The sequence below is a fragment of the Hyla sarda genome, chromosome 5, assembly GCF_029499605.1.
Source record: "Hyla sarda isolate aHylSar1 chromosome 5, aHylSar1.hap1, whole genome shotgun sequence".
In the NCBI taxonomy this organism is placed as follows: Eukaryota; Metazoa; Chordata; class Amphibia; order Anura; family Hylidae; genus Hyla; species Hyla sarda.
The window spans coordinates 293702766-293718133 of record NC_079193.1 but is presented as its reverse complement, the minus strand read 5'-3'; the positions used below and the strand labels follow the sequence as shown (position 1 = coordinate 293718133).

General features: G+C 41.8%; 1 protein-coding gene across 2 annotated transcripts in view; it reads right to left on the bottom strand.

Annotated features, from left to right (window-relative positions):
• Positions 1-15368, bottom strand: part of SDCBP (syndecan binding protein) — a 42840-nt gene that overhangs the window by 4654 nt on the left and 22818 nt on the right. For both annotated transcript variants that reach the window (XM_056522003.1, XM_056522004.1), the window contains exons 3-7: positions 9745-9829; positions 7993-8093; positions 6096-6257; positions 5834-6009; positions 1697-1868 (exon numbers count right to left, since the gene is read on the bottom strand). In XM_056522003.1, coding sequence (XP_056377978.1) covers positions 1697-1868; positions 5834-6009; positions 6096-6257; positions 7993-8093; positions 9745-9829 — 696 coding nt within the window. The remainder of the gene's footprint in view (positions 1-1696; positions 1869-5833; positions 6010-6095; positions 6258-7992; positions 8094-9744; positions 9830-15368) is intronic.

The following is a 15368-nucleotide window of genomic DNA, read 5'->3' as shown; positions in this document are numbered from 1 at the left end:
ATTTTTCAAGAAAATTAAGTATTTCTCACAGAAAAGGATTGCAGTAACACATGTTTTGCTATACACCTGTTTATTCCCTTTGCGTGTATTGGAACTAAACCAAAAAAAATTTAGGAAAAAAAAGCAAATTGGACATAATGTCACACCAAACTCCAAAAATGGTCTGGACAAAATTATTGGCACCCTTCAATTTAATATTTGGTTGCACACCCTTTGGAGAAAATAACAAATCAGTTGCTTCCTATAACCATCAATAAGCTTCTTACACCTCTCAGCCGGAATGTTGGACCACTCTTCTTTTGCAAACTGCTCCAGGTCTCTCTTATTGGAGGGGCGCCTTTTCCCTCAAAAGCAATTTTAAGATCGCTTACAGGTGTATAATGGGATTTAGATCTGGACTCATTTCTGGCCACTTCAGAACTCTCCAGTGCTTTGTTGCCATCCATTTCTGGGGGCTTTTTGACATATGTTTGGGTCATTGTCCTGCTGGAAGACCCAAGATCTCGGACGCAAACCCAGCTTTCTGACACTGGGCTGTACAGTGCGACCCAAAATCTGTTTATCCTCAGATTTCATGATGCCTTGTACACATTCAAGGCACCCAGTGCCAGAGGCAGCAAAACAACCTCAAAACATCATTGAACTTCCACCATATTTCACTGTAGGTACTGTGTTCTTTTCTTTGTAGAATGATGTGCTTTACCAAAAAGCTCTATCTTGGTCTCATCTATCCACAAGATGTTCTCCCAGAAGGATTTTGGCTTACTCAAGTTTGTTTTGGCAAAATGTAGTCTTGCTTTTTTATGTCTCTGTGTCAGCAGTGGGGTCTTCCTGGGTCTCCTGCCATAGCATTGCGTTTCATTTAAATGTTGACGGATAGTTCGTGCTGACACTGATGCTCCCAGAGCCTGCAGGAAAGCTTGAATATCTTTGGAACTTGTTTGGGGCTGCTTATCCACCATTTGGACTATCCTGCATTGACCCCTTTCATCAATTTTTCTCTTCTGTCCACACCCAGAGAGATGAGCTACAGTGCCATGGGTTGCAAACTTCTTGATAATGTTGCGCACTGTGGACAAAGGCAAATCTAGATCTCTGGAGATGGACTTGTAACCTTAAGATTGTTGATGTTTTTCCACAGTTTTGGTTCTCAAGTCCTCAGATAGTTCTCTTCTCTTTCTGTTGTCCATGCTTAGTGTGGCACACAGACAAACAATGCAAATACTAAGTGAACTCCTCTCCTTTTTATCTGCTTTCAGCTTTTTATCTGATTTTTATATTGCCCACACCTGTTACTTGCCCCAGGTGAATTTAAAGGAGCATCACATGCTTGAAACAATCACATTTTTACACAATTTTGAAAAGGTGTCAATAACTTTGTCCAGCTAATTTTTGGAGTTTGATGTGACATTATGTCCAATTTGCTTTTTTTCCCCCTCCACTTTTTTGGTTTAGTTCCAATACATACAAAGGGAATAAACGTGTATAGCAAAACATGTGTTACTGCAATCCTTTTGTGAGAAATACTTCATTTTCTAGAAAAATTTCAGGGGTGCCAACATTTATGGCCATGACCTGTATGCATTAGGCAGGGTCAGATTTCTCAAAAGAAATGGGCTCCTGCACATACACGTGTCCTTGTGGTAACGGAGATACATAACATCAGTGACCTGAAGATGGCAGCATGCTGACGTACCTTCATTCCAATTACATTTTGCCCATTAACTTCACACAGGTTGTGCCCAGTCAGAAGGCCATTTCTTGCAGCCGAGCTGTCTTTCACAATAGAGGTTATTTTGCCATTTTTAAAGATAAACCCAACATGTCCACTGCTGTCTTTGTGCATTGTGATGGTGCGTCCAAAAGGCCTAAAAACACAAGTTCAATAGTGTGGAATACAATCAATTGTCAACCGATAAGAAAATTAACACATTACAACTACAAAGGATTCAGGAAGCCTTAGGCTACGTTTACACTGTTTTTCAGGACACTTTTTGAAGCCATACAAAATTTGCCCTTTTAAAGCGTACCTGTCAGATCCCACAAAAAAAACTGTTATGTTACTCAGTACCTCCTCCTGAACATGTACATGTAAGTGTTATGTCTCCATCACCCATACTTCACAAAAAAATAAAAAACAAAAAACAGCATATTACAGCTGCTTAACCCCTTCCCGCTATAGGATGTATGCATAAGTCCCAGCACCCGACATGTTCAGCACAGGAGATCTGCAGCAGGACCCGGCTGTCAATCACAGCCGGGGTCCCGCCACAGCTGCCGCGATCACGCAGATCCCAGCAGCATTCACCCCATAGATGCTGTAATCAATCCTGATCACGGCATCCATGGTATTGAAAGGGGGATTGTGCTCCCCCTGTTCACCAACAGTAGCGCCGAGATACAATCGCGGGTCGCTGTTGGTTGCTATGGCAGCAGGCAGCCAAATCATGGCCTCCTGTCTGCCTGGTACAGAAGCCTGTGAGATCCAGAGGCTGGAGTACAAATGTATTGCAGCATAGTATAACCTGTTAAAAGTGAAAAGTTAAATAATAAAAAAAGGTTGTTCAATAAAAGTATGAAGTGAAAAAAAAAAATATATAAATTTTTTTTTATAATAATGCCCCTTTCCCAATAAAAACCTGTATAGTAAAAAAATAAAAATAAATAAATAAATAAATACATATTAGGTATTGCCATACACTATGTACACGTAATGACGTGTACTATAAAGCTATAAAGTAAATTATACCGCACGGTGAACACTAAGAAAACAAATTTATAAAAAAAAAAAAAAAAAAAAAAAAAAAAAAAAAAAAAAAAAAAAAAGAGCCTGGTCATTAAGGGGTTAATGTGTTTTCAATTGTCTCAAAGGAGGGAACTTGTCCTCTTTTGCCTGCACTGTGAGGACTCCTCCCCCTCCCTCACAGCTCTTGGAGGAGCCTGGCCGCCCTGCTCTGTAAACCTTTCCTTTCTGATTTCCTGCTGTACACACACACACACACACACACACACTGATTATTGGAGAGTGCCTGTACTCTACCACCAAAGACAATATTGTGAGTGCATAACTTACATCTTCCTATGTCATTCATGTGTGTCATCATTAGGCAGTCCTATAATGCTGGGACTGGTAGTTTTGGAATAGTTGGAAGTACAGTGCAGTGTTTTGATAACTTTTTTGCAGCCGTGTTGCCCTCAGCTGTGTGCCTACAGATTTTGCAAAACTACAACTACCAGCATGCCCCGACATCATTTGGCTTTCCAGGCATGCTTGGAGACACATGATTTGTAAGACTGTGTTACAGCAGTGTTGCTGCCGGCTGTGTTCCTCCTGCAGCTTTGTCATTCAGCCATCTCATGCCTATGACCCCCTGGACACCCTCATGCGGCAGTAGGAGGTATGGGGACCCCTAGTGGTGGGTTTTTCAGAGGCAGTTTTCTTTACTAACATTTTACTTTTTTTTTTAAAGAAGTATATTAGAAAAACTATTGTTCTGCCAAGATGTACAACATAAAAAAAGTTTTTATATCATTTTTTAAATAAATGCTGCCACCAAGTCTGTAAAAAAAAATTTTTTAGGGGTCCCCATACTGGGACACTAACCAGTCCTGCGGCAGCATCAGGCTTTACCATGAGTAATGGACAAGAGATGTCTCATGGACAAGGCTGCATGAGCAGACACACCAATCACCTCCCACCACCAAAAGTAAGGGACATGCCCCCTGCCACCACACACACCAACCTCCCACCACCACGAGAGGGACACTCCCCCTCCTGAGAGGATTTCTAACACTGTGAGCTTATGAAAAGATAATCAATAACTTCACTCCAAGGAATTTTCACCGGCGCCAACAGACCTTGATGCAGGGAATATACTTCAGTTTCATTCAATGCTCCATAGCATGTTTATTAACTATAGAACAATGAGTTTCAAGGCCTGGCCTGGCCTCTTCATCAGGTTCATGAAGAAAACTGCTTTATGCCTTGATCAGTGTTGTGCCTGCCCATTGCACAACCAAGCGCTTCTATTAATTATTAAGGCATATCCTATGACTGATAACACTATGGAGCGCCCCTGTATTTGTTTTTTGTAGCTAATGAAAATAGGTATTTTAATAATAAATATAGGTTATAGAGGCATACAAATTAGGCTAGGTTCACACTACTGTTAGGAGCCGCACGTTATAGACCAGTTATTAAAGAATAACGCATCAAATTAAAAAACTGGTCATAACTGATGACAGATGTCTGATATTTTAACGGATATTCTGCAAAAAATTTACAGACATGTGTAATCAGTTACTGTCAGTTATTTAATTTGTTATTAACCGTTATTGTCTAGTAAATTTAACCCGTTTTTTACCCCCCTGGTTGTGAGACTTTACTGAGCATACTTAGTAGCAATAACTGATCATAACGGAAGATAAAATAAGGGAGCATAGCGGATGACACTTATGGTCATCTGTCATCCATAGACTTCAATGTTTAACTTATAACGGCCGTTATTTGTACGTTATTTTTGATGGAGAAAAAATTTGTGCAAGCACCATCATTTCTCCCACCAAAATAACGGACAAAATCAATAACTGACAGTAACCGATATAGAGGAGGCAGGATAAAGGAACCCATTGAAATGAATGGGATCCTTTATGACCCGTTAGTAGCAGTTGACGGGAGAGCATAACGGGCATAATAAACGGTAGTGTGAAAATGCCTTTCGATGTACATGGTCAGGATTAGCTACTAACTTTTTTTTTTTTTCTTTTTTTCTTTTTTATGTGTGTGATGTAAGCTTTAACTCCTTATGGACCAAGCCCATTTTGGCCTTAAGTACACAGCCAATTTTTGCGTTTTCGTTTTTCCTCCTCGCCTTTTAAAATCCATAACTTTTATATTTCAGTATGTTTACCACCCTATCGCCATATTTTTACCACCTATAAAACTTTTTTATTTTTCCATATACAGGGATGTGTGAGGGCTAATTTTTTGCGTTATGATCTGTAGTTTTTTTTAGTATCACATTTGTGTATATGTGACTATTTGATCATTTTTTATAAAAAAAATTTGTGAATGGAATGTGACCAAAAAGCAGCAATTTTGGACTTTTTTTTAACGTTTACGCCATTCCCCTCACGGGGTCATTAACATTACATTTTGATAGATCAGACATTTACACATGCGGTGAAAAGGGATCATTTCAATTTTAATTGAGGAAAGGGGATTTTTCAAATTTTGTAGTTTTGACGTTTAGTTTTAACCTATTATGTCCCCCTAGGGGACTATCTATAGCAATCATTTGATTGCAAATATTGTTCAGTGCTATGCATAGGCATAGCACTGATCAGTATTATCGGCGAACTTCTGCACTGATCTGTCTTTCAGCAGACCAGAGCAGAAGACCCCGGGAGAGCAGCAGAGGCAGGTGAGGGAACCACCGGCCGCCATCTTAGCTGATCTGATCCCCGCAGCCGTGCTGTGGGCGATCAGATCAGCTATTACAATAGCCACACTGCCGCAGATGCTGTGATCTGTACATCACTCTGCTTCCTCCGTAGCGTTACACTGGACGCAGTGGAGGAGGTGGAGTGACGGGGCAGCGGCTGTGATGAGGATGGGAGAACGGGGAAGAGGGCATCGGACATTGAACGAGTCCTTGATTCCATGGAAATTTCTAGTATCGGCCCAGATACGATACTAATATCTGTATCGGGACCTCCCTATTTAAAAGAAAAAAAAAAAAAAAAAGTGATCCAATTTGCTCCCTAAAAACAGCACAGCCACCACTGTCTGGAAAGGAAAGACCCTTTACTGTTAGCAAGTCATTCTACCAACCTGTCTCTAACCACCATAGTTATTTTGTCTCCCGCGGCTTGCTTCAGAAATTTATGAGACTTTTCAGAATTCCAGCCGGCACAATTTTCACCATTAATCTGTAGAACTTGGTCACCAAATTTAAGACCAACTAAAGAGGCTGGAGAGTTTGCCTGTACAAGTTGCACAAAAATACCCTGAAAAAAGAAAATACACTTTTAAACACGAGAGCTGACACAGCCAAGTGCGTGCTTTACCCTGTACTGACACATGCTGAGCTTACATTGTCAATGGACTTTAGGCGGAGACCAATCTTTCCATCTTGGTCTTTACACAGTATAACTTCACGGAGCCCCTGCTTTATCTCTGCTCTGCGGATTCCAAGATCGCTTCCACTTACAGGGGCCACCATGTTATTTATGGCTGAAGGTCTTGCCACCTGCATCTGGAGAACAACACAGAATATTAAAAAGGCAATACATAGTATGAGTCTTACAATTAAAACATAACGGGGTTATTTGGTGAGCAGCCAGATATCTATCTAATGGAAGATACTAACAGGAAGCAAGTGCTGGAATGGATGCAAAGGTTTAATGCAAGTTGGTGAGTAACAAGTCTGACCATGTTACCCACCAACAAAGGGAAAATCGCTGATCTTTAAAAGGATTTACACTGTAAGAATCTCAGGAATGTTAAGTTTTCAATACATCTACTTTAAGTCTGAATATTAGAACGGACAGGATTGCCCGGGGCAGACAGATGAGCCGTCACATACCCGTGACACAGCAGCTTAATAGTTTATAGAGTGCAGGTATGTTGTTTTTCTAAAGCAGAGTTCTAACATAATAGATTAATGGCTGCCCCTCAGACTGCTAAACTATTGGATAACTTTGTTACATACTTCTTTACTTGTTATAAATACTGCAGGGGCACAAAGTTACCACGTGTGGAGAGAGTAGTTCTTTAGGGTTCAGCCTCAACAGAAGATCAGAAAATTATTATCCATCAGATACTATAGTCCAGTAGTCTCTTGATTTTTCATGCTGGGGGTGTACTACAAGCTCTCCTATTCTCTATGTACTCATTTGGGGAGATTTATCAAACCCTGTGTAGAGGAAGAGTGGTGAAATTGCCCATAGCAACCAATCAGATCACTTAATTTTTAAAAAGGGCTCTAAAAAAAATTTGAAAGAAGCAATCTGATTGGTTGCTATGATCAATTGCACCACTTCCTCTACACAGTGTGACAGTGTGGCAAGGAAAGGGTGCATTTCCCACACTGATCCTGCAGAAATCTCCACCTGTGGACTAATCAATGAGGCAGCAGAAAGGGGAAGGGTCCTTAAAAGCAAGAGAAACAGAATAATCTGGGCTCTCCCCTAGACAGAAGTGACTGTTAGAGGGGGAGACACCGTGTCCAGTGCCAGGTGGGCACAGCAAGGGCTGCTGAGGACACAAGCGTGGACTCCCGGAGTGAGAGACACGGATCCTGTAACATATAGCAGGTGGCTGTACGAATGGGACTTTATGTTCAAATGTGAACTGTGTCTTATAAGGCTGCAGGACTTATTGTGTTTAAACTGACAGGGAAAAGCCCATCAGTTATTAGTCAGGGCATGCTACATGTGTAGTGAGTGGCTAGACGGCCTAGGAGTTATTTTTATATTTTGTTTATCCTGCATCCCGTTTAATAAACCTGGCGAGGAGCCAGAATTGCAGAAAGGACTCATTGTTTGCCGGTTTATTGTGGAAAAACGTGTCCTTTGGCTACGGCAAAGGACGATCCCAGAGTGAAACCCTTTACAACAGGTTTTGATAAATCTCCCCATGGTGTGTATATTTTTTTTGTTGTTTTTTTTCCCCCATAATAATGAAAAGATGTTTAAAAAAAAAAAAAAAATGCAAACAATAAGTCACACTTAATGACAAAGTAGCATTGGGTGGAATTTTTCTAGAGAACTTTTGTTTCCAAGCGTATAATAACCACAAACCTCAGATCTCATCAAATGTAGATGTGTTCAGACAAACCTCATGTCTATAGCCAGCAGAAGAAAGCACCAACAGCCGGACAAAATAATGTGTATTATTCTTATGTTATTTTTGCAGGCACCAAAAAGTGACCACTTATCTGCTGCTAAGGAGCAGGCTATACTAAAAGACCACTCTACCACTGTACTCACCCCAGCTGAGGGCACTATGGACATATTCTTGTGGATTTCATCTTCACTCAAACTTAAACCCATATATTGAGCAAGTTCTGGGTACAGTTTGGGATACAGGCCTAGACAAAGCAAGACAATATTAATACAGCCTTCCATGAACAAAAAAAAAAGAAAAAAACACTCCACACTATATAAATGTAGAGCAAGAAGGTCATTCACCCAATTTCAGACAACACAAATGAACTAAAGCAAGACAAATGTCCCCTTACTTAATAAGATATTTTGTGGATGATCTGTCTGGTCTCATTCGGCACAGGGAGACAGATACTCTCACTCTCTCTCTCTCTCCCCCCCCCCCCCTCGATCTGTGTCCTCCGAGCCCATAGGGGCCAAAGGGCATAGATAGCATCTCCTCTTTTGTTCTGAATGGTGGGGTCTCAGTACCAATCAAAGCTTTCAACACGTCTCCATGACATGTCAAAAGTTTTTTTAAAATAAAAAGGTACTCTTTGAACTTAGTTTTCAGAGAATAACATTGGAATGCCATTCTCCTGATCGGTCAGGTTTTGGGAGCAGTGTGAGGCTGCGGGTACCCGACAGGTTTCCTTTATACTTGTATAATCCCCTTTCAGACACACATGAACATATCTGGTGGATGTGAGGGATAGATCATTGTGGAAAACTCTTAAGTATTCTTTAAATGCTAGATAAAAAACCTAAATACTGTAATAGTAGCAATTTATTTTATTTTATTGAATCAGCGGTGGGACCCCCGCGATCAGGCATATTATCCCCTATCCTTTGGATAGGGGATAAGATATCTTAGCGCCGGAGTACCCCTTTATTAAATGTTGACGGATAGTTTGCGCTGACACTGATGCTCCTTGAGCCTACAGGACAGCTTGAACATCTTTGGAACTTGTTTGGGGCTGCTTATCCACCATCTGGACTATCCTGCGTTGACAACTTTCATAAATTTTTCTCTTCTGTCCACACCAAGGGAGATTAGCTACAGTGCCATGGGTTGCAAACTTCTTGATAATGTTGCGCACTGTGGAGAAATACTTCATTTTCTTGAAAACTTTCAGGGGTGCCAACATTTATGGCCATGACTGTATATCTTGATATCTTACCGGTTATGCACTTGGATATGCAAATGTTCAATTGATGACAACTTTGTTATAACCCCTGGGAGACCCCGCAGACTTGATTGTTTTATTATTTATCACGTTACCTTTGATACTACTTGTGTGTTAGGAACTGATAATTTTCATGTTTCATGGGAATGTTTCCAGCAGTCAATATATACCTGTATGTTACATTTGTTATATACCTGTCCCCCTACTGAGCTAGGAGGTTTCAGTGTAGGCCCAGGTCTTAAGGACAGGAGACACACAGTTATTAGGCAGGTATTAACCGACAAGGGCGAGATCAGGGCTCCTTGGTCTTATAATATTGGCTGCATGAAGAAGTGTGTCGTTTACACTAATTGTGTCCAAGTCACTAACTGAACCATTGTTTACTCACTAATAAATATTCATTTTGGGAAATGTTTTTATTGATTCTTTATCACTAATTTAACATATTTCCTCTACTATCTCAGACCTGTAATGTCTATACAAGTTACTTCTATGCACTCTAGGTCACAAGTTTGGAAAAGTTATGAGATTTCCTCTAGCCTGATACGAGAATACAACTCAAGGTTTTACATTCAGTTTTATTTTGTTTTAGTTTTTTTAGAAAAAATAAATAAAAATTTTAAAACAATACCTCCATACTGAGATGCAGAGGAGGATGCTGAAGCCTCCTCTAAAATAGCTGGAGTCGCTGGATTTGTTGCAAACGCAGTCTGAGCCTGTTAAAGTAATTTATATAATTTTATTATAAACTATATTAGGCATTTTGTACATTACAAAATAGACATACAATTTAAGGCTAGGTTCACACTACAGAATCTCCGTCCAGAAAAATTCCAGCCAGATATTCTAAGTGTGACTGATTCAGTTGGCGCTAAGACCACACGGACATTGCAGTCTTTAAAAATAGCAATGTTTTCCACTAAAAGAATGACAATTTACATAAATTCGGCAGCAGAATTTAAGCTGTGGATACTCCGTTGCTGAAATGCTGGTGTGTGTGAACTGTGCAGGAGAATCTCAGCAATGGGATTCTGCTGCACAGAAATTTTCAAGCAGAAAAACACTCAGAAATTCTAGTGTGAACCCAGCCTAAGCACCCCTGTCATTTGAAAAAAATAAAAATAAATAAACACTTGATAAAAACTTTTCACATTTCTTAAAGATTTATCCATTTGGGTCTGGGTGTTCAGATCCCCACTGATCATTAGAACACACTTCTCCTGGCTTGTTCTAATGATTGGTGATTGAACACTAGAGATGAGCGAATTATTGAAAAATTCAGTTTGGCCAATTCGCCGAATGATCCGAAAAAATTTGGTTTGATCCGAACGGCTATTACTGGCCTACAGAGAGGCTCAATAGGGGTGTAGAACACTTTGTCTTTCCTAACATGCATAGGGAGTGTGCTGTGTTAGTGAAATAATACTTTTATGCAGTAGGACATGCAGATTACAGGCGTCTGGATGTGACAGACTTTATGTAATTTTTATTTAAATTTAACTGAATTTATTTAAATTTTTTGATTATCCATTCTGGTGAGCATAGAGCTGTCGGTCCGCCGCGAGACGAGCTACCAGCGGTTCCATCCACTGCCTCTCAGCACACCCCCAAACTCTGAGTGTCCACTTGGACAGGAGCACATTCAGCTTCTGTGCCATTGGCTAAGTGGGTGCATAAAGCTAGAAGTGGCTGCAGGGAAAAAGATTGTACTTGTATCTTAAAATAGAACTGGCGGTCCTCCGCCAGGCATGATACCACCTGTTCCAGCCCCTGCCTCTCAGCACCCCCCTGACTGTGAAAGTGCAAATGTTTCATTTAATCAGTTATGGTTAATTTTTATCGCTCAATCGATTTTTTTAATTTTAAATTCAAGTAGTCCAGTAGTGAACAAGTGGTGAACAACTTATCCCCTATCCTAAGGATAGGGGATAAGTTGCTGATCGGGGGGGATCCGACCGCTGGGGATCCGACCGCTGGGGCCCCCCGCGATCTCCTGTACGGGGCCCCGGCAGCCCGCGCGAAGGGGGCGTGTCGACCCCCGCACGAAGCCGCGGCCGACACACTCCCTCAATACAACTCAATGGCAGACCCGGAGCGCTGCCTTCGGCAATCTCCGGCTCTGCCATAGCGATGTATTGAGGAGGCATGTCGGCCGCCGCTTTGTGCGGGGGTCGACACCCGATATCTGGCCGGAGAGCCTGGCCCCCTTACAGAGAGATCGCAGGGGGCCCCAGCAGTCGGACCCCCTGCGATCTCAAACTTATCCCCTATCCTTAGGATAGGGGATACGTTTTTCACCACTGGACTACCCCTTTAAGAGTTAATAATAAAATGTGTGTTTACAAAAGACCAAATCCAACAAAATCCAGATCCAAGGAAAGGGTGGGGGTGCGGGAGCACAGGGAAACTCCAGCTCCACTTGGAAGTAGAAAAAGTTCCTTTATTAGCGATCCATAAAAATTGAAAAAGGTAAAAAAGGTGCAAACAAAAATCAAACGTGCATGGCGAGTTAAAATCTCATGTCCACCGACTTGTTTCGGGCTGTCAAAAGCCCTTAATCCTGGTGCATGGTTTGTCTACCTTGGGCTGCTTATATATACTGGAAACCTATCACTAGGTCACATGATCACAGACCACGTGACCCCAACATCTTATGCTTAATAGGGATGTAAGAAAAAATCGATTCTCGCGATAATCGCGATTTTTCATTTGCCGATACAGAATCGATTCAAAATATTTTTGAATCGATTCTTTTAGGGATGTGGAATTTTTAATAAAACACACTTTATCTTACCTGCCAACGAGCCCCCGGAGCTCCGGTACAGGTGTTCGGTCCCCGGGCTGTATTCTTCTTACTTCCTGTTAGTCCGGCACGTCACATGGAGCTTCAGCCTATCACCAGCCGCAGAGATGTCCCGCCTCCGCTGGTGATAGGCTGAAGCTCCATGTGATGTGCCGGACTAACAGGAAGTAAGAAGAATACAGCCCGGGGACCGAACACCTGTACCGGACTGTACCGGAGCTCCGCGGGCTCGTTGGTAGGTAAGATAAAGTGCGTTTTATTTTATTTTGCAGCCCGGACGGGATAACATGAGAAAAGTGCGCGCCGGAGTACTAGATCGCCGCTGTCAAAGCTGACAGCGGCGTCTATTGGGATCTATGAATGCTCCCAGGTGGGCGATATATCACGATGTATCGTCACCTAGACGGTATCGCGATATATCGAATCGCCACACTGGTATCGCGATTCGAATCGAATCGCCAAATTCTTGGCGATTCACACCCCTAATGCTTAATTAACTCTAATCATAGTACGTCTTAAAATAAATAGAACCATAAAGAAAATGTATCCCAATCACTCACATGTACTGAGAGCATCATTATCAATAGATATACGCCAGATCATTTCTGTAATTCATCCCTGCTGGAAATCTAGTTTCCAGCATGAGAATCCAATAAGCCTCGCGTTTTAACAGCAAACAAGACCAGTCTCCGCCTCGTTGAGGAGGGGAAACCCTTTCAATGCCGCATACTTCAATGGAATTCGGATTGCCCTGATGAACCTCAGCTATGTGCTTGGACAAACCGGACATTGAACGCGAGTTGAATACCGCAATGTGTGCATTATGCATATGTTCATACATGCGTTTTTTCAATTTTCTAGTTGTACAACCAACATATTGTTTTTTGCAATCTCTGCAGGTAGCCACATATATGACATGTGTAGTGTCACAGTTTACATAGGATTTTATAGAATATTTCTTGCCATTTACCATGGATGTATAAGTATTGGATTTGGTGGCATATCGGCAGAGATTGCATCTATTTTTTAGCACAAATCCCTTTAGGTGCAACCACGTGTTGTCTCGAGATTTGTTTAGAAAGTCACTAGGGGACAATTGGTTGCGCAGGGTGCGACCTCTTTTAGCCAAAACATTAATCCCTTCCTGAAGAATAGTGTACAGTGTTTCATCTTCATAGAGAACAGGTAAGTGTTTCAGTAAGATGGATTTTATCTGTGGAAACTGCATGCTGTGTTGTGTAGAAAAAGTTACTTTATCAGCAACTGATGATTTTTTTTCTGACTGTCACATAGTAACATGTTCCTGTCTTTATATTGGGCTATACGTTTGGCTCTGGTTAAGGTTAAACGTATAGCCAAACGTATAGCCCAACATAAAGACAGGAACATGTTACTATGTGACAGTCAGAAAAAAGAATCAGTTGCTGATAAAGTAACTTTTTCTACACAACACAGCATGCAGTTTCCACAGATAAAATCCATCTTACTGAAACACTTACCTGTTCTCTATGAAGATGAAACACTGTACACTATTCTTCAGGAAGGGATTAATGTTTTGGCTAAAAGAGGTCGCACCCTGCGCAACCAATTGTCCCCTAGTGACTTTCTAAACAAATCTCGAGACAACACGTGGTTGCACCTAAAGGGATTTGTGCTAAAAAATAGATGCAATCTCTGCCGATATGCCACCAAATCCAATACTTTTACATCCATGGTAAATGGCAAGAAATATTCTATAAAATCATTTCTAAACTGTGACACTACACATGTCATATGTGGCTACCTGCAGAGATTGCAAAAAACAATATGTTGGTTGTACAACTAGAAAATTGAAAAAAAAAATGCATGTATGAACATATGCATAATGCACACATTGCGGTATTCAACTCGCGTTCAATGTCCGGTTTGTCCAAGCACATAGCTGAGGTTCATCAGGGCAATCCTAATTCCATTGAAGTATGCGGCATTGAAAGGGGTTTCCCCCTCCTCAACGAGGCGCAGACTGGTCTTGTTTGCTGTTAAAACGCGAGGCGTATTGGATTCTCATGTTGGAAACTAGATTTCCAGCAGGGATGAATTACAGAAATGATCTGGCGTATATCTATTGATAATGATGCTCTCAGTACATGCGAGTGATTGGGATACATTTTCTATATGGTTCTATTCATTTTAAGACGTACTATGATTAGAGAGTTAATTAAGCATCAGATGTTATGGTCACGTGGTCTGTGATCATGTGACCTAGTGATAGGTTTCCAGTATATATAAGCAGCCCGAGGTAGACAAACCATGCACCAGGATTAAGGGCTTTTGACAGCCCGAAACGCGTCGTGGACGTGAGATTTTAACTCACCATGCACGTTTGATTTTTGTTTGCACCTTTTTACCTTTTTCAATTTTTATGGATCGCTAATAAAAGGAACTTTTTCTACTTCCAAGTGGAGCTGGAGTTTCCCTATCCTCCCCCTCCCCCACCCTTTCCTTGGATCTGGATTATGTTAACCGAGAATATGGCTCGGCTCTGTGCTCTCATGCTCCCTGCCTGAACACCTCTTCAACCTGCGAACTGCATACTTACCGGTGAGCTGGAGTTTCTTCTTTTTGTCTTATGACTTTGTAAGTATCAAATCCAACAAAGTCACATGTCACATGGTGGCACAATGACAGACTAGAGGTGGCAGCAGCATGATGGGACCATAATCTGGCAGAATGACAGTCTGGAATTGGCAGCAGCAAGAGGAGACCCTATAGTGGTTGAATAACACAGCCTGGAGTTTGCGGCAGCATGAGGAGACCATAGGGCCTCACAATCCCCAAGATTAAAATATGAATATTGAAGATTTATCGTAGCTAGTGCTACCATAAAAATGTTTAGGTAATGTCCCAGCAGCATGAGGAGACCATATAGTGGCTGAATGAAACAGCCTGGAGGTGGCAGCAGCAACATCAGGGGGCCTGAAATTGACCCGGTGACAGAGTCGTGCGGTGGGTGGCAATACCAGTACCCGGCGACGGGTGGAATGTTTGTAACTGGGGAGCAGCACCTCAAATCTGTTTGGCACTATCCATATTTGTGAAGTGTTGGTGTGGCACCATGGTCAATCTACTCTCATGCCTCAGGCATTGGTGGGTGGAAATCCTGGCTGACCCATGCCTGATTCATCTTCACAAAGGTCACTCTCGCCACATTTTCGTGGACAAAAAAAGTTCTCCTTGGGGTGACTATGGCCCCCGTCGCACTAAACACCCGCTCTGATGGTACACTACTAGCTGGGCAGGACAGCTTGTCCAGGGTAAACTCTGCTAGTTGCGGCCACAAATCAAGTTTGGCTGCCCAGAAGTCCAGCGGATCTTCAAGGTGTGTTGGCATGGGCATGTCAAGGTATGCCACCAACTGCTGGTTCAGGTCCTGCTCCAGGTGTACCTGCTGTTGATGAGTTGCTTCACTATAC